The 22,030-nt window shown below is 40.6% G+C and overlaps 1 protein-coding gene across 1 annotated transcript in view; it reads right to left on the bottom strand.

Annotated features, from left to right (window-relative positions):
* The window catches only part of FRO1 (NADH-ubiquinone oxidoreductase-like protein), a 115,061-nt gene that overhangs the window by 51,866 nt on the left and 41,165 nt on the right, over positions 1 to 22,030 (bottom strand). The window contains exons 2-4 of the mRNA XM_089374917.1: positions 19,815 to 19,903; positions 19,498 to 19,627; positions 18,745 to 18,774 (exon numbers count right to left, since the gene is read on the bottom strand). Coding sequence (XP_089231043.1) covers positions 18,745 to 18,774; positions 19,498 to 19,627; positions 19,815 to 19,903 — 249 coding nt within the window. The remainder of the gene's footprint in view (positions 1 to 18,744; positions 18,775 to 19,497; positions 19,628 to 19,814; positions 19,904 to 22,030) is intronic.

Genomic DNA, 22,030 nt, shown 5'->3' with positions numbered 1-22,030 from the left:
ATGGATGCCACGGAGAACTAATCATCCTGGCCCACAAGAGAACTAATCATCCTATTCCACAATCGCCACGGAGAACAAATCATCCTAGCCCACAGGAGAACTAATCGTCCTGTTCCACAGTTGCCACGGGAGAACTAATAATCCCGACCCACAGGAGAACTAATCATCCTATTCCACAATTGCCACGAGAGAACTAATCATCCTGGCCCACAAAAGAACTAATCATCCCGGCCCACAAAAGAACTAATCATCCTATTCATAGTGCACCACCAGGGGAGGGTGAGTCGCCCTGTGGTCGTATGTTGCTCCAGTGAGTACCCCAAGCCCCCCAGAGCTCAATGCATGCAACATGCAGGACCCTTATAAGGTCTCTCAACGACTGCAAGTCGTTCGAGAAAGTCATAGATTTGATCTTTCCTCGGGGCTTTGACAAAATGTCTGCGACCAGTACATCAGTCTCAATGCGATGGAGCCTCCTCGTTCATCGACTTACCATATCGCAAATAAGGCAATATCTAATGTCTATCTGCTGGAGTAATCATCGAATACGGGATTCCTCAATAATCGAATCCCCCCTCTGGTTGTCACAGAGAATCACAGTGGTATTCATCATGTGTATAAACAGCTCACTTAAGAGCTTCTGCAACCATGCAGCTTCACACGAGATCATACTCGTAGCTATGTATTCGGTCTCGGCGATGCTTATAGCAACCGACTTCTACTTCCTGCTCATCCATGATATCGAAGCAGAATCCAAAGAGAACCAGCACTGAGAAGTGCTCTACTGATCCTCCACACTGCCTACCCAGTGAGCATTCGAATAATCATGCAATTTCATATTTCCAGCAGTGTATCTCAATCCATGAGAGATTGTGCCCCAAAGATATCTCAGAAGATTCTTGGCACCAATCCAGTGAGGCTCAACCAAATATGAGCTCACCATGCTAATTGCAAAACATTCGGACGGAAGTTCACCAAGAACATCAACGCGAATGAGTTTATGAAACTCAGAGGCATTTCCCAAATCTGGTCCGACATCACTACCATATAGCTTCTGAAAGTTAAGATCCTCGAGGTAGTCACAGGCTTGCAGTTTATCATTCCACATCCGGAATCTAACTCCCTCTTACATCTGCGAATGAGAGGGTCTACACCTGTCAGAAACAAGTCGTCCTCATAAGGTGCCGGTATGAGAGGTCTATCATCCACAACCTTCGGGTAATGGTTTGGATTGGTTTCACTCCTATTGAATCTCAGCTTCATCAGACAGCTATCAATTCTCTCATACTACGCCCGGGGAATTTTGCTTCAAGCCGTAGAGGGCTTTCTTCCACCTGCATACGTGAGATTCCTGATCATGAATCTCAAACCCCTCGGGTTGTTCCAAACTTGTGGACCTACTACATGAGGGGAATGGTCCCCTTGTAATATTTTCCTTCGGTACATCTTAGACATGTACTTTCATGCTCTTTTTGAATTCAAGCATCCCTGTCACCATCTGACTCACAGACATCTGGTGCTATGTGTCAATGGACATAGTCCCCAGTGGACTTCCTACAACTTGATACAACCTTGAACTCAAAAAAATCTTTGAAAATTCTATTTTCAAACATGCAGCTTTCCCTCGATGAGTGCCACCCTGTAACCTTTGACTTCCATTACCGAAATGGACACCAAGTTCTTCTTGTGATCGGGTACCTAAAAGAGATTCTATAAATGAATCGAGTTACCCTCATTCAATTGAGGGGTAACATTCCCTACACCCTTTCTGGGATAGTTGGCACCGGCTCCAAGTATAATCCCACGATTGTTTCCATCTCTACCAAATTAGAGAGTGCACCCATCTATCCGATGAAGTGCCTTGAAGCACTACAAGCTATAAGCCAGATTCCCAATGAATCTGAAGGAGAGGGCCAATACAAGATAACGCTTCTTTATCTTATCAGAAACAAAATTTGATTCTTCATACCTAGGGTTCCTTGCTTTCTATGAAGAGTCGGCCATTTCCTTGATGACCTGCATTACCTGTCATTCCTTTGATCATTGAAGATATCTCTGGAATGATTGTTTTCATCATCAAGTGATGTGTCCCTGCCATTCAGACATCCTTCGCATAATGGCCGAACTAGTTATCTGCCTTTCCTTCCACCCTGAGATCTGGTCTTCCAATGAAGTGATCTTTAGGTAGGCCATATTCCATTGTGCCATTCTGATAATATTCTCTGCTTCAACTTCACCCTTGGTGAATTTGAAGAGGGATGAGGAATCCACTGATCCTTTTGTCATTTCCCAACTGTCTTCGGTGATTGCTCTTTCACTCTTGCTTGGGCATTGTCTTCACCTCAGCTCTGATACCATGTTAATTTTAAGTATGTTCTATGCTTAGAGCAATTTATTTCAATTTTCACAGTTAGCTCCATATCTTTTCCAGATTAGCAATCACATCAGCATTAAAGTAAACTGCAGATAGAACATAAATATAAATCACAGAAGACAAGCCAAGACAAGTGGACACAAGATGTGGCGCTAACCAAGGACAAACCCCAATGTGTGGAAACCCTTGATCAATTCTTCTTATATGTTCTTCAATAGTTCAGCAGAGAGAGCTAGTACATTTACAACAGAAGTCAACACTTAACTTATCCAGATAAGAGCATAGATCATCTCTAAGAAGATTATACATGAGATCAATTGAAGACATGCTACTTCAGCTACTTCTCCAAGGTGACTCCTTCACCTATCGTTGTGTTGCATTTCGTCATCATGCTGCACCTCACCGCGTTGCACCATGTTGCACCCATCATCACTATGCTGCATCTCATCACGCTTCATTAATCACGACTGTACCCATCACTGTACTGCATTATGTGCCATTGTTGCACCATGTTGCCATCCTGACCTATGTGTTGGCTACACCTTGCTTGCTTGTTGTTGCATGCTAGTTGTCCCTTGCATGCTAGCTATAACATTGCATGCTTGGTGTATTTGCTGCTAAGTACCATACAACTGTCCCAATGTTGGTTAGTTGTCCCTTGCATGTTGCTCTCCTTCGGAGACAGATGCTCCGGCTGTTTCGGCAGTTCCCAACAGTTCTGGCAGTCCCAGCAGTTCCCAGTAGTTCCGGCTATTCTCGACAGTTCCAACAGTCCCGACAGTTCCGACTTTTCCGACAGTTCCTGCATTTTCGGCAATTCTGGCTTTTCCAGTTTTTCCGGCGGTTCCGGCTTTTCCGGCAATTTCGACTTTTCCAGCTTTTTTGGCAATTCCAGCGTTTCCAACTTTTCCAGCATTTCCAGTTTTTCTGACAATTCCGACAATTCTGGCAGTTCCGGCTTTTCCAGCTTTTCCAGCGGTTCCGGCAGTTCCAGCTTGCAATTCCGGCTTTCTGCCCTCTGGATCAGTGCAACTTTATTCCTTAGGATCCCTCCTCCTACTAAAACCCAAAGACAAGTAGAGAGAGGAAGAGATCCCAAGTGTGTTGAAATGACTTGAAAGCCACCTCTATTTATACTAAAACGTTGAGCACAAGTGGGGTTTATTTGGTTGTTGGCCGACCTTGACGAATTGTCTTATAACGCAAATAAATTCATAACTCCATGAATACATATCGGAATCGGATGATCTTTAGATCAATCCTACACCTCTCGATGAGAGGGATCCAAAATATCAGTTGCCATAAATAAGATGACCCACATGGAGTTTGGCCCTAGTTGCCAATTTTGACACTTTATGTACCTGATCGCAAGAAGAACCTGACGTCCATTTCGGCAATGGAAGTCAAAGGTTTCAAGGTGGCATTCATCGATGGAAAGGTACTTTTACTCATGGGTTCAGGGTTGGCAATTTGTATCAAGTTGTAGGAAGTCAATTGTGGACCATTTCGATTGACACATCTCTTCTATAGTACCAGAAATCTGCTCATTATGGGGCCCTACCCGTTTTGAGTTAGATAATGACAGGGATGCCTGAATTCAAGAAGAGCATGAAGGTATATGTCCAAGATGTACTGAAGGAAAATATTACAAGGGGGTCATTCCCCTCACGTAGCAGGTCCGCAGGTTTGGAACACCCTGAGGGGTTTGAGATTCATGATCAGGAATCTCTTGTATGCAGGTGGAAGAAAGCCCTCTATAGCTTGAAACAAAACACCCCAAGCTTGATATGAGAGGATTGATAGCTGTCAGATGAAGCTGAGATTCACTAGGAGTGAAGTCGATCCAAACCATTGCTTGGAGGTTGTGGATGATAGACCTCTCATACTGGCACCTTATGAAAACGACCTTTTCCTGACAGGTGCAGACCCTCTCATTTGCAAAAGTAAGAGGGGGTTGGATTCCGAATTTGGAAAGGTAAACTGCAAGCCTGTGACTACTTCGATGGAGCTTAACTTTCAGAAGTTATGTGGTAGTGATGCCGGACCTGATTTGGGAAATGCCTCTAACTTTCATAAACTCATACTAGCATTGATGTTCTTGGTGAACTCCTGTCCGGATATATGTTTTGCAATTAGCATGTTGAGCTCATATATGGTTGAGCCTCACTAGAATGGTGCTAAGAATCTTCTGAGATATCTTCGGGGCACAATCTCTCATGGATTAAGATACACTGTCAGAAATGCGAAGCTGCATGATTATTCGAATGTTGACTAGGCAGGCAGTGTGGAGGATCGCAAGAGCACTTCTAAGTGTTGTTTCTCTTTGGGTTCTGCTACGATATCCTGGATAAGAAGGAATCAGAAGTCGGTGGCTTTGATCACCGCTGAGACCAAATACATAGCTGTGAGTGTGACCTCGTGTGAAGCTGTCTAGTTGTGGAAGCTCTTCAGTGAGCTGTTTGGACACGTATTGGATATCATCGTGATCTCCTATGACAACCAAAGGGGGATTCGATTATTGAGGAATCTCGTGTTCTATGATCACTCCAAGCATATAGACATCAGGTACCAATTTATCTGGGATATGGTACATTGATGAGCAAGAAGGCTCCATCACAATGGGATTAATGTGCAGGTCACCGGCATTCTGTCGAAGCCCCTAGGAAAGGTCAAATTGGTGACTTTCCGAGAACGACTAGGAGTCGTGGAGAGACTCTCTCCTAAGGGTCCTATATGATATGGACATTGAGCTCTGGGAGCTTCGGGGGGCTTGGGGGTACATTTTGGAGCGATGAGCAACCATAAGGTGAATGGTTTAGCCTTCCCCTTGTGGTCTGCTATGCGGGATGAGTGGTTCATCCTTCTCCTGCCAAGACACAGTGATAGGGTGGGTGGTTCAACCTTCCCCTAGTGATCTGTTGTGTAGAGGGTGAGTGGTTCAACCTTCCCCTGGGATACCCCTTGCGACATGTAGGCAGGATGAGTGGTTCATCATTCTCCTGGTGAGAAGTACCTCATGGGAAGTACCACTCATCTGGCCAATGAGCAGGGAAATGAGGATAGGGACCATAGTAGTACCGATGGATGCATCATGTTACTACCGTACTCCCTATGCTAGGATGATATTGATCTGGGATCAATGAAACTGACTTCGAGTCAGTATGAGTGGTTTGAGACACTCTCTTTTGATATTGATCTGGGATCAATGAAACTAACTTCGGGTCAGTATGAGTGGTTTGAGACACTCTCTTTTGGAACTGATCTGGGATGAGTAAGAGTGGTATGACACACTCTCTTCATATGGGACTGACTTCAGGTCAGTAGAGAATGGTATGAGACATTCTCGATCAATTCTTCTTCTTCATGGTTCAACAAAGCAGTGCAGGGCACTAATGGCAGAGATAGTACAGTCTGGCAGATGGATCAGCGGATGGAGTTTGCCCTAGTTGAGAAGGAGTGCTAAAATTGACAACTAGGGCCAAACTCCATGTGGGTCATCTTATTTATGGCAGCTGATATTTTTCTTGGATTCCTCTCATCGAGAGGCGTAGGATTGATCTAAAGATCATCTGATTCCAATAAGTATTCATGGAGATATGAATTTATTTGTGTTATGAGACAATTCGTCAAGATCGGCCAGCAACCAAAAAACCCCCACTTGTGCTCAATGTTTTAAGTATAAAAGGAGGTGGCTTGATAGTCAGTTAGACACACACTTCACTCTTGATTTCTCTCCACTTGCTTTAGGTTTTAGTGGCAAGAGAAATCTAAGAGGATGAAGCCCTAAATGCATGTCTAGAAGGAGACCCTACATGCAACAAAAGAAGCATGCCCTAGATCTGAATGCTGCCATGAGAAGGAAGAGTTTTGGACGTGCCCTAGCCGCAGTCAAGAAAGGGTATCTATGTTGCCCTAATGTAAAGAAGCTCTACGCTAAAGAAGATACCCTAACCCTTAGACGCAGCTATGGAGAAGAAGGCCTAAAATGCAGTCATGAAGATGATGAGGATGCCCTAGCTAAACACAGTCATGATGCCCTAAACCTATATGCTGTTTTGGAAGGGTTTCTTATACTCTACGTTGTCATGGAGGACAACCATTAGACGCAGCAAAGAGGAATTGAAGACAACATGTTAAGGTCACTTAAAGACAGTGTGGAGAGCCTATATTAGAGGTCGAGTTGTTGTGGGAATGCAGATTAGTTTGAGGGCTATTTGAGGGTGCAAATAGGCCCGAGAACAGGGTTGTCTCAAGGATCAAAGAGCTAGAGGTTAGGCTAAGTTGAGGAGGCTCCTCACGGACCTATCTTGAAGGCTTTTCAAGAGCACTGAGATGCTGGAGTAGAGGCAGTTAGGGCACTTCTATTGAGCCGCAGAAGAGAGGCTACTACTGCGTGGGAAAAGAGGTTGCATGAGCTGTGTGTAGGGATGTTGCTTCAGCTTGGAGGCCGAGTATCCTCAGGAGCCTAATCAAAGTTGTTTGGACAGCAATCAAGGTAAGGAAATCTGGTTTTGGGGTGAGCTGTAGATGACAGCTGAATTGTGATAGGCAGCAGGCCTAATCACCTCAAAACAAGGGTAGCGTGGATAGGTTTGGGTAATATTTGTGCCTAGAAAAGCAACACAATTGAAGAGAAATCTATCTTGCCTAGGCCAGAGATTGTACGGGTTGTCTGATGAATCTGTTAGGATTGTTGCAGCAATCATAATCAGTTCGAAGACATTGGCATTGCTATGTGCTAGGTCGCAGGCCATATCACCATAGCAAGCAACCTTGGTGTCTTATGATGAATGTTGTAAGTAGACAGCCTTGTATATGACAGTAGTATGCATATTGCAACACTGCACAGAGCAGCATGATAAAAGGCATACAGCATGATGATGTGAAGGGGCGCAGCATGGTATGATGCATAGTGCAGCAGTATGAAAGATGCAGCACAGTGAGACACAGTGATGGTGCAGCATGGTGCAACTCAGTGATGTTGGACATGGTATGATAGTGCAACATGGTGCAGCTCCATGATAGGTGTCGCATGGTGATGGAGTCACCTTGGAGGATCAATTGAAGCAGCACGCCTTCAACTAAGTTCAATTAAGCTACCTCATGTGTCATCTTCTTAGAGATGATCTCTGCTCTTACTTAGATAAGTCAATATGTTGACTTCTGATGTATATGAACTATCTCTCTCTCTCTCTCTACTGAATTATTGAAGAACATATAAGAAGAATTGATCAAGGGTTCCCCCACATTGGGGTTTGTCCCTAGTTAGTGCCACATCTTGTGTCCTCTTGTCTTGGCTTTTCTTCTGCGATTTATGTTTATGTTCTATCTGCAATTTACTATTATGTTGATGTGATTGCTAATCTGGAAAAGATATTGAGCTAATTGGGAAAATTGAAATAAATTGCTCTAAGCATAGAACATACCTAAAATTAACATGCTTGTCAGCCCAATTGCTAACTAGCTTAAACTAAAACTGAGATATTGGTTGAGGCTCCATCTTGAGAGCTCTATCTTGCTCTCGCTCAACCATCACTTCTCTACTCTGTGCACTACCTGCAACTTGTAGAGATTCTTCACCCTCACACGTATTTGCTTCTTACATCCGGAAGCTAAGTGTTGGAGGATGCCTTACCTCTGTTGAAGATGACACCATATCCCTTGTCCTCAAGGGTGGCTACCCAGACAAGATTTTGCCTCAATCCTGCAACACAAAGAACATCTCTCAAATGAAGGAAATTACTTTACTCCCTCTCAAAGTTGACGATACCAACTCCTCTAGCTGCATACTGACCATCATCTCCTAGCTTAATCTGAACCTGCATGTCCTTCTCCTTCAGGTGATTGACACTCTTCCTATTCCCAATCATGTGGAAGGAAGTTCTTGAATCAATATCCCACATACTACAATTTGTTGAGCTTGCCATGCAAGCTATCAATGAGAAATCATTCTCAAACTGGGCAAAAAATTCATCTACCTCCGTTGATGCAGCAACATGATCATTCTCGACCCCCTTCTTCTTACCAGGAAACTTAGAAGCATAGTGACCAAACTCATGGCGATGGAAGCACCTGATCATACTTAGATCCTTCTTCTTGCCCTTCTCATTGGACCCAACCTCTCCTTGGCCCTTCTTGCTCTTCGCCTTGCTACCCTTGCCTGCCAAGGCACAATTCTTCTCGTCCTTTGTCATAACTTATCTTCCTTCTATGGTTCTTCTTCAGATCTCTTCATGTACTGAATCAGACCAAAACCTTTCCCAATTTGGGAAGATCTCTCTTCCACTAACAGCATCCTAGAACCCTTTCCATGACTTGCGAAGTCCAAGTAAGGCAAAACTCACATGATCATGATCAAATACAACAACGTCCACCCCATCTAGTTCATCTCATACCTGAGTGAACCTTGACAAATATAGGACGATGGACTCATCCTTGCTCATCTGGATACTGCTCAACTTCTACTTGAGAGCAAGCTTCTTGATATCACTGATACTCTGATACAACTTCAAGATTGTACCATACATCTCAAATGTTGTCTTTCTTCCATGGATATGAGGCATTATAAGATCTTTGACCCTTTCTCGAATGATCCTCCTTGCCTTGATATCATTTGTATTATGTTGGGCCAATTGTTGGGCATCTTGTGGTGGTGGGATAGCCTGCTTCACAAATTCTCCCACGCCATTATCTTCCAACACAGTTCTTCTCGTCCTTTGTCATAACTTATCTTCCTTCTATGGTTCTTATTCAGATCTCTTCATGTATTGAATCAGACCAAAACATTTCCCAATTTGGGAAGATCTCTCTTCCACTAACAGCATCCTAGAACCCTTTCCACGACTTGTGAAGTCCAAGTAAGGCAAAACTCACAAGATCATGATCAAATACAACCACGCCCACCCCATCTAGTTCGTCTTGTACCTGAGTGAACCTTGACAAAAATGGGACGGTGGACTCATCCTTGCTCATCTAGATACTGTTGAACTCCTACTTGAGAGCAAGCTTCTTGGTATCACTGATACTCTAATACAACTTCAAGATTGTACCATACATCTCAAATGTTGTCTTTTTTCCATGGATACGAGGCATTATAAGATCTTTGACCCTTTCTAGAATGATCCTCCTTGCCTTGATATCATTCGTATTATGTTGGGCCAATTGTTGGGCATCGTGTGGTGGTGGGATAGCCTGCTTCACAAATTCTCCCACACCATTATCTTCCAACATTATCATAATCCTCCCTTTCCAAGCTATGAAGTTCGATGCTCCCTCTAGACAAAGATATGTGCTCAACCCTTGGTAAGCCATCCTACTTCCCTTGAGAGCTCTCTAAAACACATGCCCACTAACAGTCTTGTAGTCCTTCACAAGAATTGTACTTAGGGCCTCTAACATTCCCTCTTCTAGCAGACCTAATAGTCCTTCACAGGTCTGCACTTAGGGCTCCTTTTGACACCTACTAGCAACCCTCCTCACTACTCTTTGAGATGCCAAACAACCTATCCAACCTAGAGGCAACACCTAGCATCCATCAATCAGAAGAGAGACAAACACATACCTTTTTCAAGACATTATCAGTTGCCTTGAAAACCCCACAGATTTGTGCATGTACTAAGGTGATTTGCTCACTGGTTAGGGCTTTTATACCTGCTCTAACTCAAGGTCTTCAACCTCCTCACAACCTGGTATAACCTTCTCCAATCCTTTGCGCAGGCACCTTGACTAATGTTGCTTCCCTCAAGCAACTTCCTTGAACATTCGTGTGAAAATTCTGAAACCTGAAATTGCAACAACTGGAAATTATTCTCCTAATTGTTAATTAAATTTAACAATCTATTTACTATTTCCTACAGCAAATACTGAACAACTCACACTACAACCTACACAAATAAAACTGGAACAATAAACGCTGGAAGAAATGCTAGCACACACATAAATTTACACAATTATTTTTGGACAAATGTCCCCGGAAAAACCCAACTTGGGAAAATCAGTGCAGCAGTGAGGGTTTTATTTTATTATGCAATAGTGAAATCTAAGTACATCTATGGATGCCCAACTGTGAATCCAAACAGCTAGAAAATCTGGCAGAGATACTCCCTAAGCAACCTCGACACCTGCGCTTCCTACACTCGTGTTTCCTGCACTCGCGCATTCCTTCACTTGCGCATTACTTCACTCGCGTTCTTGCACTGGGAATAACTCATCCTCTTGCCACTGCCTCTCGGATCTATAAATCTTCATCTGGATCACTGTCCCTACCCCTCACTGATACTGCGTCCCTCTCTGGCTCAAACTCTACTGCTGCTAGCTCGATCTACACAAGGAACTACTGCTCAAGTGTACTCTCCAAGTGCCCATCAACTTCTTCTTATAACCCTTTGTTGGCACTCCACCAGCCAAGATTAAATCTTAATCAATGGCTAGGATTAAATAGAAGCTGATCCGTGTGAGTTTCTAGAACATTCACACCTTGACTTAATTAATTAACCATATTCCATAAGTTTAGACTTGGGAAATAATTAAAAACTGACTAATAATCTAATTAATTCATTTCTAGGCGAAATTTCCAGAAACGATTTATGGGTTTTAAAAATCTCATGTATTTTAGCCTCTCCACAAAATTTTGTGATTAGAACACATCCGATGCTACAAAAAATAACACTTCGGCCGTACAAAAAAGGTGCCTTTGACCATCTACAATTTGCTACGATTGAGGTTCGGCCTCCTACAAGGAACCAGACTTCTGCAACCTTGAATTTCAGAGAGACATGTACCAAAACATTCCGAGATTTTCTCCTTCCAGTATCGGATAGCCCCCTCCCTACTTTGGCAAATCAAATCACGAGAAAGAGACACAAACTTGACCCTTTTCTCTACTTCAGATGCTCCTATAGAATGTGGTTGCCTTGATGAGATGCATTTGTGACGATCTTAATTATGTTCCAAGTACTTTGATACCATGTAGATTTTCAACGAATTTTTGCAACTGCTTAATGAAAATTCTTAACCTAGTTCTATTCATAAGACAGAAATTCTCTACTAGAGTGTAGTGGAATAGGAACAAAGAATAAAACATAGTCACACAATTCAAGACAACTTTTTTTTACTAGGGAACCCAACTAGGAAAAACCCTCTGCTTGATGAGAATTTTATTGATAACAAAAACTAAGCAATTAATCTCTTACAAAATACAGTTGTTTCAATCTGAAAGACACACTTGTCTTTCAAGCTTGATCTAAGCTTGAAACCCTTGCAAGACTGTTGATATTTGTTGCCCTCAACCAACTTGTGCACAAGCTTCTCTTGCACACTCTTCCTCTCACAAGCTCCACGCACAAACTCATGCTTCCTATTGCTTGGTCTCACCAACTCGTGCTCATCAAAACAATGATTAAACTTGTGCCTTCACTCCTCCTTTTAAAGGCAATTTGAATGGTTAAAATTAGTGATTTTCTAATTAAGGAATAATTTTTGTGATTGATTGAGTTAGCATGAGTTAATTTCTCATGCAACTCGTCCTATTTCAAGTCAATCAGTTGTGTTTTTCCTCAATTAACTCACACTAGAAAATCAAGAACTAGACCTTCAATTTCAACCCATTTGTTAACTGCCACCTAGCTCGTCCTAAGTTTTAGGGACTGATTTCTAAATTATAGGAACTCGTCTTAATTTATAAGTAATCTCCTAATCTTTAACAACTTGAGTCATGCACAAGAAGGAGCTCATTTTGGGTCCTATGATTAAAGCACAAATCAAGGAACCCTCTTCTCACTAATATTTTCAACAAGAGCATCATTTTAGTTGAAGTTGATAAAGTCAGGGCGTTGGAGCGTCCTTCCAATTAGAGCTGGTAAATCAGGGATTTGGAGCGTCGTTCCAGTTGGAGTTGGTAAATCGAGGCATTGGAGCATGCTCCAAGTTGAAGCCTATAAACCAAGGGGTTGTAGCCTCCTTCAATTGATACTAAAAAAAATTGGAAGTTGGAGCTTCCTGTTGATGTAAATTTTGAAGATCTATATTAAGAAGCGTTCGATGGTTTTTCTCTCGGAAGGGTTTCCACCTAAAAACCTTTTGTCTACTGTCTTGGATGTTGTGCATTGTTGAATGGTGTTGTTATCTGTTCATGTGATGTGATGCTAACTTATGTTTTTAATCTAATGCTAATGATAATCAATACTCTGCGAAGTTAAAATCAACTAATTGAAGTGAAATATTGGTTCACCCCACTCTCAATATTTCCAATAGTCTAGGCATGTGGACGTAGCTTAATTGACCCTTAAACTTAGAAATTACTTTAATTATTAAAGTAACTAACTTCTATAAGGTAAGAGTTAATCTAATGAAATGCAAAGGTTATTAACATTAGTGAATTAGATGAATCTTAACCGTTGATCTCAAGTGATGTTGAGATCTAATCTCAACGTCAATCACTTTGGAAATTAGGGTTGTGGATTCAGTCAATAACTAAAACTTAAAGGGAGACTAGGTTAAGAAAGAACACACATCTTGAGCACAAGTGACAAGACACAATGACAGTGACAACTCAAGGATTAGGAAGGTTGGGCTAAGGGAGAACACACATCTTGAGCACAACACATAATGAGAGTGAGAACAATGATAGAGTGAGAACAATGATTGGGTGGAGAAGGACTTCCATTGAGGTGTGCAAGGTTTGAGCAAAGGTGCAAGGGGCAGCAAGGAAAGAATCCAGATCAACCAACAGATCAAGAGTTAAAACAGTTGGATCATATTCTAGGTTCTTGTTGTACCAGTATTTTTCCTCAGAGGATCATTATCCCAAGAAGGGAGCCCATGTAGGTTGTAAACTTTAATTAATGAAACAACGGATTTTGAAGGACAAAAATTTGTGTGCATGTAATTGAGATTGTTGTTTTTAATTTGCTTTTGCTGTTATATGTTATCTATGTTAAAATCTCAACCTTGTTTTTATATTCAATAGATATGATATGTTATGAAGTATTTAAGGTTGTTATGGTTAGAAATTAATAGTCAGCCATAGAACTATTGTAGGAATTGTTGAAATTTGATGACTAAAAGGTTTCCTGCAATCCCAACCTGGTTTTAATTTCACCTTATCACTCACATTCAATTAAATGCCCTTTCCCAAAAAAATACATTCAACATATAGAATTCTAGAAATGAAATTTTCAGATTAAAACACATGGGACTGTCAACACAAGCTGAAAATAAATATGGACATAAACAAACCAACAACACATAAAAATACACACAAAATTTTTGTCAGCTTAGACCCAGGCAAAACCCTTTCAATCTTCTCCGAGGAAAACCTGTTAGAGAGCTCTTCGTATTTATTTATCTTTCAAATTCAGGAAAAATACATTTGCAGACAAAAACAAAACAGCAAAATACAACTTATCTCTTCAACACAAAACTCCTTGAAAACTATGCCCACTTTGCCTCGATTTTCATGCCCACTTGAAGCTGAAAATATGTATTGTACGGATACGGATTGTACTGTACGAATTCCGTACGAAATGTACAATTTTATTCAAAAAAAATCTCAAAAACTTCTCTCGAACAGCGTGCAACTAACAGCATTAAATGTTGTTTGTATTGTACCTTCTGTTGTCTTCTATGCCTTGATTTTCATGCCCAACTTTGCCCAGAAATAACTCCTTCAGCTTGCTACAACAAATTTCTTTGTCAAAACTTTTCTCCAGCTCTCAACCTCCTTTCTCCAGATCTCAGCCTCCTTTCTCCAATTTGCTCACGAAGAATGAATGCAGACTCTCTTTTCTTTTCCCCCTTTTGTTTCCCTAAATGACATTTGGGCAACCCTAAGATCTATTGGCTCAGATTCATTTAGATCAAGGGATGAGAATAAATGTGCATTTAATTCTCACTTTCTATTTTTTAACTCACCCATTAAATAAAGTACCCACATTGTACTTTATGTCTGAAGTCACTTTTCACTTTAAAATTTAACATTGACTTTACCACTTATAAAGTCACTTTCACTTTATAAAATCACACTTAAGAAAAGAATTATTTTGGACATTTTCCCTAGATAGAGACTAACCCCTGGGAAACCACTTGTCCAAGGTACATTAAAAATCAGCACTCCCTCTTACCAAGGAAAGTGTTTCTCACCACACCCATCTTGTCCCTAAAATGGACATGCTTGCCTCTTGGCAAGGACTTTGTGAAAAACATCAGCCACCTGCTCATTTGTTGATATATCCTCCTAGAGTAGTCATCAATGAATATAACATAATACTCATAACCACCCAAAGACACATGAGACATATGACTACTAACATCAGTTGAATCAAGTCTAGTATACATGTAAATCTACTGTCACTCGCTGGGAATGGTAACTTGGTGTATTTGCCCAAAGCACACCCGTGTGCAGACCTCATAATGCTCGACACTGAAATCAGGAACTCCAGTAGTGATCTCCCTAAGTACTCTCAAAGCTCCATGATGCATATGTGCCATCCTTCAGTGCCACAACTCACACAAGTCTCTACTGCTGGTGGTACTAGTGTGAGTCCTACCAGATGTGCTACTCACCAATGCTCCTGCCGACTGAAAATTGAACCTGTATAGTTTCCCAAAGCAGACTCCAATCACTTTGGCCGAAGTGATGGAAGCTCCCCTGAGATGCATCAATACTTGACCTCCTGAGAATGTGACGTCAAACCCCTTCTCCTCCATAGCAGACACTGAATCAAGTTCTTCTTCATCCCCGGAACATAGAAAACATCCATGACCTTCAAAGGAGGCAAAGACTCCCTCTCAAAGGTCACAGTCCCCACACCCACAGCGCTCATAGTGTGGTCATCTCCTAGTACAATCTCAATATCAAGTGCCCTCTCTGCAAGCTCTAAAAATAACTCTTGTGCACCTATCATATGGCAGGAAGCCCCACTGTCTATGTATCACACATGAGATGATGTACTCCTACTAAATGTAGAAGTAATAAATGCAAAGTCCTGGTCAAACTGTGAATCAAATTGCTCCACCTCTGCTGAAGCTGCAGTACCCTTCTTCACCTTGTTCTTCCTCTCAGGACACGTAGCAGCATAGTGTCGCATCTTCTAACATACCCAACATTTGACTTTGGACATATCCATATCTTTCTTCTTCTTATTCTTCTCTTTTCCCTTAGCCCCATCTGATGAGGCCCCTTTCTTGGCCTTCCCTTTGTTCTTCCCCTTGGCTATCAAGGATATATCCTCCTCACCTGCTATCTTCACCCCACCACTGTCAATCTTTTGTATCTCATGTTGCACACAATCATCCCAGAATTTGTCCCAATTGGGAAGATTTTGCCTAGAGGTAACAGCATCTCCAAAGACCTCCCAAGACTTAGGAAGTCCCGCTATAGCTATCCTAACTAACTTTGTGGGTGCAACTGCCTCACCAATAGCAGTGAAATCATCGTACATGTTTGACCCTGCCAAGATAATGAACTACACTTTTAGCCTTTGTCATCCTGATGTTCTTCAATTATTCTTTGAGTACCATCTTCTTGCTCTCATTGGTACTCTGATAGAGTGGTTAGAGTTGTCCACATATGATATGCATATGTGTTTCCTCTCACCTGAGGAACCACATGATCCTTCAAACTGTCCACCAAAATCCTTTTGGCCTTTGCATTATCTTTTGTGAATTCAACAAGTTCATCTACAGCAGTAGGAGGTACAACCACTTGCCGCACTATGTCCCAAACTGCTGCCTCCTCAAACATTGTCTGAATTTTGTCCTTCCAAATGGCATAGTTGGATATCTCATCCAGTATGTCCTCTATCCTTAAGAATATGCCCATGACTACTGTCCAAAATTTACAAAACCAAGAAAATGGATAAATGAACTTTCCAGCACACCTTGTTGTCCCAAAAGTTCAGTCCATGTGAAATTTCACCTTGTTGTCCCAAAATATCAGTTTGTCGTCCAAAAATTCAGTTTGTTGTCCCAAACTACTGTCTATTGTTCCAAACTACTGTCTGTTGTTCAAACTGCAATTTTCAGCATGTCGCTGTAATACCATGTTGAAATTTGATGACTAAAAAGTTTCCTGCAATCCCAACCCAGTTTTAATTTCACCTTATCACTCCCATTTAGTGAAATGCCCTTTCCCATAAACATACATTCAACATATAGAATTCTGGAAATGAAATTTTCAGATTAAAACACATGGGACTGTCAACCCATGCTGAAAATAAATATGGACATAAACAGAGCAACAACACACATAAAAATACACAGATTTTTTGTCAACTTAGACCCGGGAAAAACCCCTTCAAATTAGAGAGTTCTTCAAATTTATTTATCTTTCAAGTTCAGGAAAAATACATTTGCAGACAAAACAAAACAGCAAAATACAACTTATCTCTTCAACCCAAAACTCCTTGAAAATGGTGCCCACGTTGCCTCGATTTTTGTGCCCACTTGAAGCTGAAAATATGTACTATACGGATACGAACTGTATGGACTATACGGATTTTTTTTGAAACAAAAAATCCTTTTTTCTCAAAAACTTCTCTCAAATAGTGTGCAGCACACAACATTAAATGTTGTTCGTACTGTACCTTTTGTTGTCTTCTATGCCTTGATTTCCATGCCCAACTTTGCCCAGAAATCATTCCTTCAACTTGCTGCAACAAATTTATCCTTCAAAACTTTTTTCTAGCTCTTAGCCTCCTTTCTCCAATCTGCCCATGAAAAATCAATACAGTCTTTCTTTTATTTTCCCCATTTTGTTTCCCTAAATGACTTTTGGGCAACCCTAAGATCTAATGACTCAAATTCATTTAGATCAAGGCATGAGAATAAATATGCATTTAATTCTCACTTTCTGTTTTTTAACTCACCCATTCAATAAAGTACCCACATTGTACTTTATTTCTAAAGTCATTTTTCACTTTATAATTTAACATTGATTTTACCACTTATAAAGTCACACTTAAGAAAAGAACTATTTTGGACACTTTTCCTTAGGTAGAGACTGACCCATGGGAAACCACTTGTCCAAGGTACATTAAAAATCAACAGGATTCATGCAAAATTACAGCTGATCAAGACTGTTTAATGGCAATTGTTGTCATTGAGAAATTGAAATACAGTTTAAAAATACTGGAATGTTGACAATAAAATCTCCTAGGCAGACTGCGTTGGAGCCCTAGAGGGAAGTGGGATAGCTTGAGGGAGTGCTTAGCAAAGAAAGAGATACCATTCCTTGGGTTGTGCAGGGCGATAGGGAAATAGAGCTATGGATTGGGATTGTTGTAGGTGGAAAATTGACTGTGAACCTGGAAATTGGGCTATGTGAAGAGAGTTAGAGGTATCCATATGTAAATTTGCTCTTGCGGACTCATAGCCTCAGATCTAGGGTGGCCTCTGTTTCAGAGAGATTAGGAGCAACAAGGAACTTATTGCTGGGTGGAATATCCTACTTCAAGCAGCAGATAGTTCTCAAAAAGTTAAGTTTTCATGACTTGTGATTACGTTGAATTGATGTTGTTTATGTCATGGAATATATTTGTTTTTAGTTTGTTCAATTACAACTTATTTTTGCAAATTTAAGTCTATATTTTAAAGTGATGGTGCCATGGTGATTGAATGGTTTATTATATTGTATAAACCTGCATTACAGTGCCTACATATGTTAATTAATTAACAAGAGGGCAGTGAGGAAAAGTATTAGGACAACTAAATCAAGGATATTGTAACAAAGAAACAAATTTTGGAATGAAAATTGGAGGCTTCAAGAGTATCACATATCCTCAACAAAGTAAAAATGGTATTGGGTATTTTACAAAGAATGAGTAGGATGAGTGCTCGTCACTTGCCATCCCAAATTCGGAGGTAGCCAATAAGCGTTGGGGAATAATGACAAACTCCCACTCAAAGTGGGCCTCATCCCATCAATTGCCGGAAGTTACGACTATTGATGTTTGTGCTTTTGGATGTGTGCACTGGAAGGCTAGAGTTTACTGCTATTTATGACTATGTGCCACCTAGATTTTTATTAGCATTATTGTATGCCAAAGTATTAGTTTTGATGTCTGTAGTACTCATGGGTGATGTTTATAAACTAGCATAGCTTGTTTTGAAATAGCTTGTAGTGCCAAAAGATGTAGCCCATGTTTTTGTATGCCAAATATTCACATTTCTTGTTTATATAAATAGTGAAAGGAAGAATTTTATCCTAATTCCAGTACGTATTTCATTTAACCTAATTTCATATCAAGAAAGTAAGCAAGAGATGAGGATAATAAAACGAGATGCATTTTTTTCACAATACAGGTAAATAAGTGTGGCCACCAAACCATAAAAGAGTTATTGATTTGATGCAATGGAGAAGAATTTTAGTGTACCCTTAGAAGCGGGGTGTGAGGATCCTTAACCTGCACAATCAAAGGAACAGATAATACAAATTAGAAACTGACTGAGGTATCAAAACAAAAACATCATTATTGATTCTAGAACGACATAAAGAACCAAATTTAGTGCTTTGTATTCTTTTAATTGATGAATACTACGACTTCGAACCTGTACTTACAGTAACATTGCTATTGCAATCTCAGAATTTGAGATCTATGTCAAGGTTGGAACTTGGAACTAACTTCAGATATAATCTTAGGTAACATTGTTGATAGGCGGTTACCTTATTCTCAAAAAAAATCCAATAATTTCCCTACAATTCCTTGGGACATTTTCATAAAACGTGGCCATGTAAAAAAAATCACTCACTAATCTGTTTTTTGAATTAAGAAAGATATACTACCCATAGTCTGTATTTTCTATATCAAGCTACCAAGCATTTCGTTTTCAAGTATATTGCCTAAGAATATAATATATATAGTAAAGCATCTTCAAGTTCACATTCACACACACATGTACATACATTTTTAATAGAAGGATCTTAATAATTCACGTAAAATTCATATATATAATTTGAAAATCACCAAGATCACCAGAGGTGACTAGTTTGGGAATCAGACAAAACATGAATACTAAAAACTGTGCAGTCAATACAAAAATATCTGTGAACTTAATTAGTCACAGCCAAAGATCCGTACAAATATACTAATATATAAAATTGAGCAAAGAATGTATGCATAGAATACCACATAATCCCAGCCATGTTTCTCAGCAAAACTTTGAGCAGCTTCTTTGCTTTTAAAATAAAGCCCAGCCTCTCCCACGTTTGCATATGGATCACCTGTTGATGTCCATCCCATCAATGGGTTCTCCCACCTAACAAAGAAAGCACAAAACTTCCCAGTGGTTAATCCTCTTACATATTTTAACAGCGTGCACACACATATTCCAAACAAGCAGTAATCAAACTCAAGAAAGAATATGATAATAGGGAGGAGATAACAATCACTTATCTATAAGAGTCTTAAAACAATTAGTAACCATATGGGATAATCTTGCATACTTTTGTGTTGACACAAAATTGATTTTCCATTTTCCGACTTTTCCAGACCCTTGCTGTGTAGCTGTCCTACCAGGGGAGTATATTATCACCTGTGTTTTACATTAGAAAATGCCATGTTAGAAATTAACAAAAATATAATTTTCACATGTGCAACATGACCAGTAAACTACCTTGAAAAGCCCAACATTAGTCATGACTATGACAAACCAAAAGCTGAAGAAGAATCTTATGAATAATATATTTGTTCATTATTGGGCCCAATATAATTTGAATTGTCAAGGAAATAGACATATACACCATACTAAATGCTGAGAAAGAATATTTATGGCATCCACACCCAAAAATGAGAGGGGGCAGCATTGTCAATGTGCAAGAATATGTTTAGCCTACAACAATGTTTTTGGCCTAATATAACCCAACCAACAACACAAAGGAGGCAGAATGACTTAATTCATCAATCTATAGGCAACATAAAAACACAAACTTGGCAGAATGACTTAATTCATCCATCTATAGGCAACACAAAAACACAACCTTGCCCAACTCAATCATTTCGATGTTAGTCCCCAAATCTCTCCAGATATACCCACAAAGTAGAGACTGTAGCCATTGTTTGTCATCAGAATTTATAGACATCAGAATTTATAGACATCAGCAAGACTCCCACCTTAAAATTACCCTTCAGGATTATTTTCTGTCATAGAATATGCATCCTTACACAGTGAGCCTGCAAACTAAGGTCCCTGATGACAAGGGATAGGAAACTCAGTGCTCATTAGAGATCGGGTCTTAAATTTAAATTTATTATTCCATATTAGTGTCATTAGTCGCCAAAGATGGCTAATGGTGATAGGACGAGTAAGTGGCCAGTTCAATGAGCACAGAGAGTGTGTGATTGGCTCAGCAAGAAAAAGGTTTTCAGCAGTCAGCGAGCAGATCAGGGATCGAGAGGCAGGAAGGAAGAGGCCAAATGGCCTTAGCCCAGCTCAGAAACAATGCGGCCATATAGCGAGTGACAGTGCACAGAGAGAGATAAACATGCATGGCTGTACATTGTGCATCTGTGCGCAGAGGAGCAGATCTGCACAAGGGGTTGTCTTACTTTTGATTCAGATCAGTTTTTGGGTGGAGTTTGTTGTCGAAGGGAAGCATTCCCTTGCTGTATAAATCTCGTGAAAATTTATTATTTGCCAAGCTAACAGAAAACACACAGTTGCAGGTTTTCCCCCGAGTTGGTGTTTCCTGGGTATAACTTGTGCTCTATGGGTTGAATGTGTTTGCCTTCTGATTTATTTTCCGTTGTGCATCCTGTTACCCACCACCTATGGGTGACACCCATAGGAGAATTTTTTCTCCTACATTGTCTTCAGCCGGCAGCCAACAACCCCTTGCATCCACTAGATAGCTCGATGTGCCATCATCTCCGCCACCTAAGCCAGCCATTATGCATCCTCACCTATCTGTCATGATCATATGTTTGAAGGTGGGCCTTCCAACCCCAAAGGTATGGCTTTCATTATGTAATTGGGTATTTTTGCTTACTTATCATGGACACTTTTGGGCATGGATTAGTGGGGGGATTCAGCAGAAAGAATGGGTTTGGTCTGTACTCTTGTCCCCTCGTCCAACTTGGTGGTTAACCTTGTATCCTAATCTCGTGGGATCTCCTCTATTGGCTACTAGCTTTAGGAGTGCCATTACATGAGAAACCCCGATATTAGTTGCGTGATCCCGCTTTCCGACATCACATACATCATTCCCCACCGCTCATTATAACCCTTCTTCACATATTTCCCATCCGGGTCCACAAGGAGTTAGCTTCCCCCTCCCCTTTTCCATTCTTCCTTCCCAAGTGAAGACAAGAATGTTTCGTCTATCATGTGTCTCCATTTCCACTCATGGTCTTCATCTAGACTTACGGTTGTTAGTCCTGGTCTAGTGCATGACACATGACATGGAAAAACACAGTTGTCACACCTTTGTAATCAAGGGTGATCTTAATTCAAACTCCCTCTTGATCAGGGACCTGTCAGAGCTCCCTCTTAGCTAGGGACTCTTCTATACATCAGCAACTCTTTCTTTGTGGGTCCTTCAGCTGCTTGCTGTCTTGAAATTTAGTTGAGATTCTTCCTTGTAGGGCAGCAACCATTGATCACTTTCCTTCTTATTTCGTCATGTCATTCCTTTCTTAATGGAAAGTGGCCTTCTTGGTACAT

Source organism: Pinus tabuliformis, chromosome 8 (genome assembly GCF_031772625.1).
Source record: "Pinus tabuliformis cultivar Carrire ecotype Pingquan chromosome 8, CPIR1, whole genome shotgun sequence".
Classification (NCBI taxonomy): domain Eukaryota; kingdom Viridiplantae; phylum Streptophyta; class Pinopsida; order Pinales; family Pinaceae; genus Pinus; species Pinus tabuliformis.
This window is presented reverse-complemented; position numbering and strand designations above follow the sequence as displayed.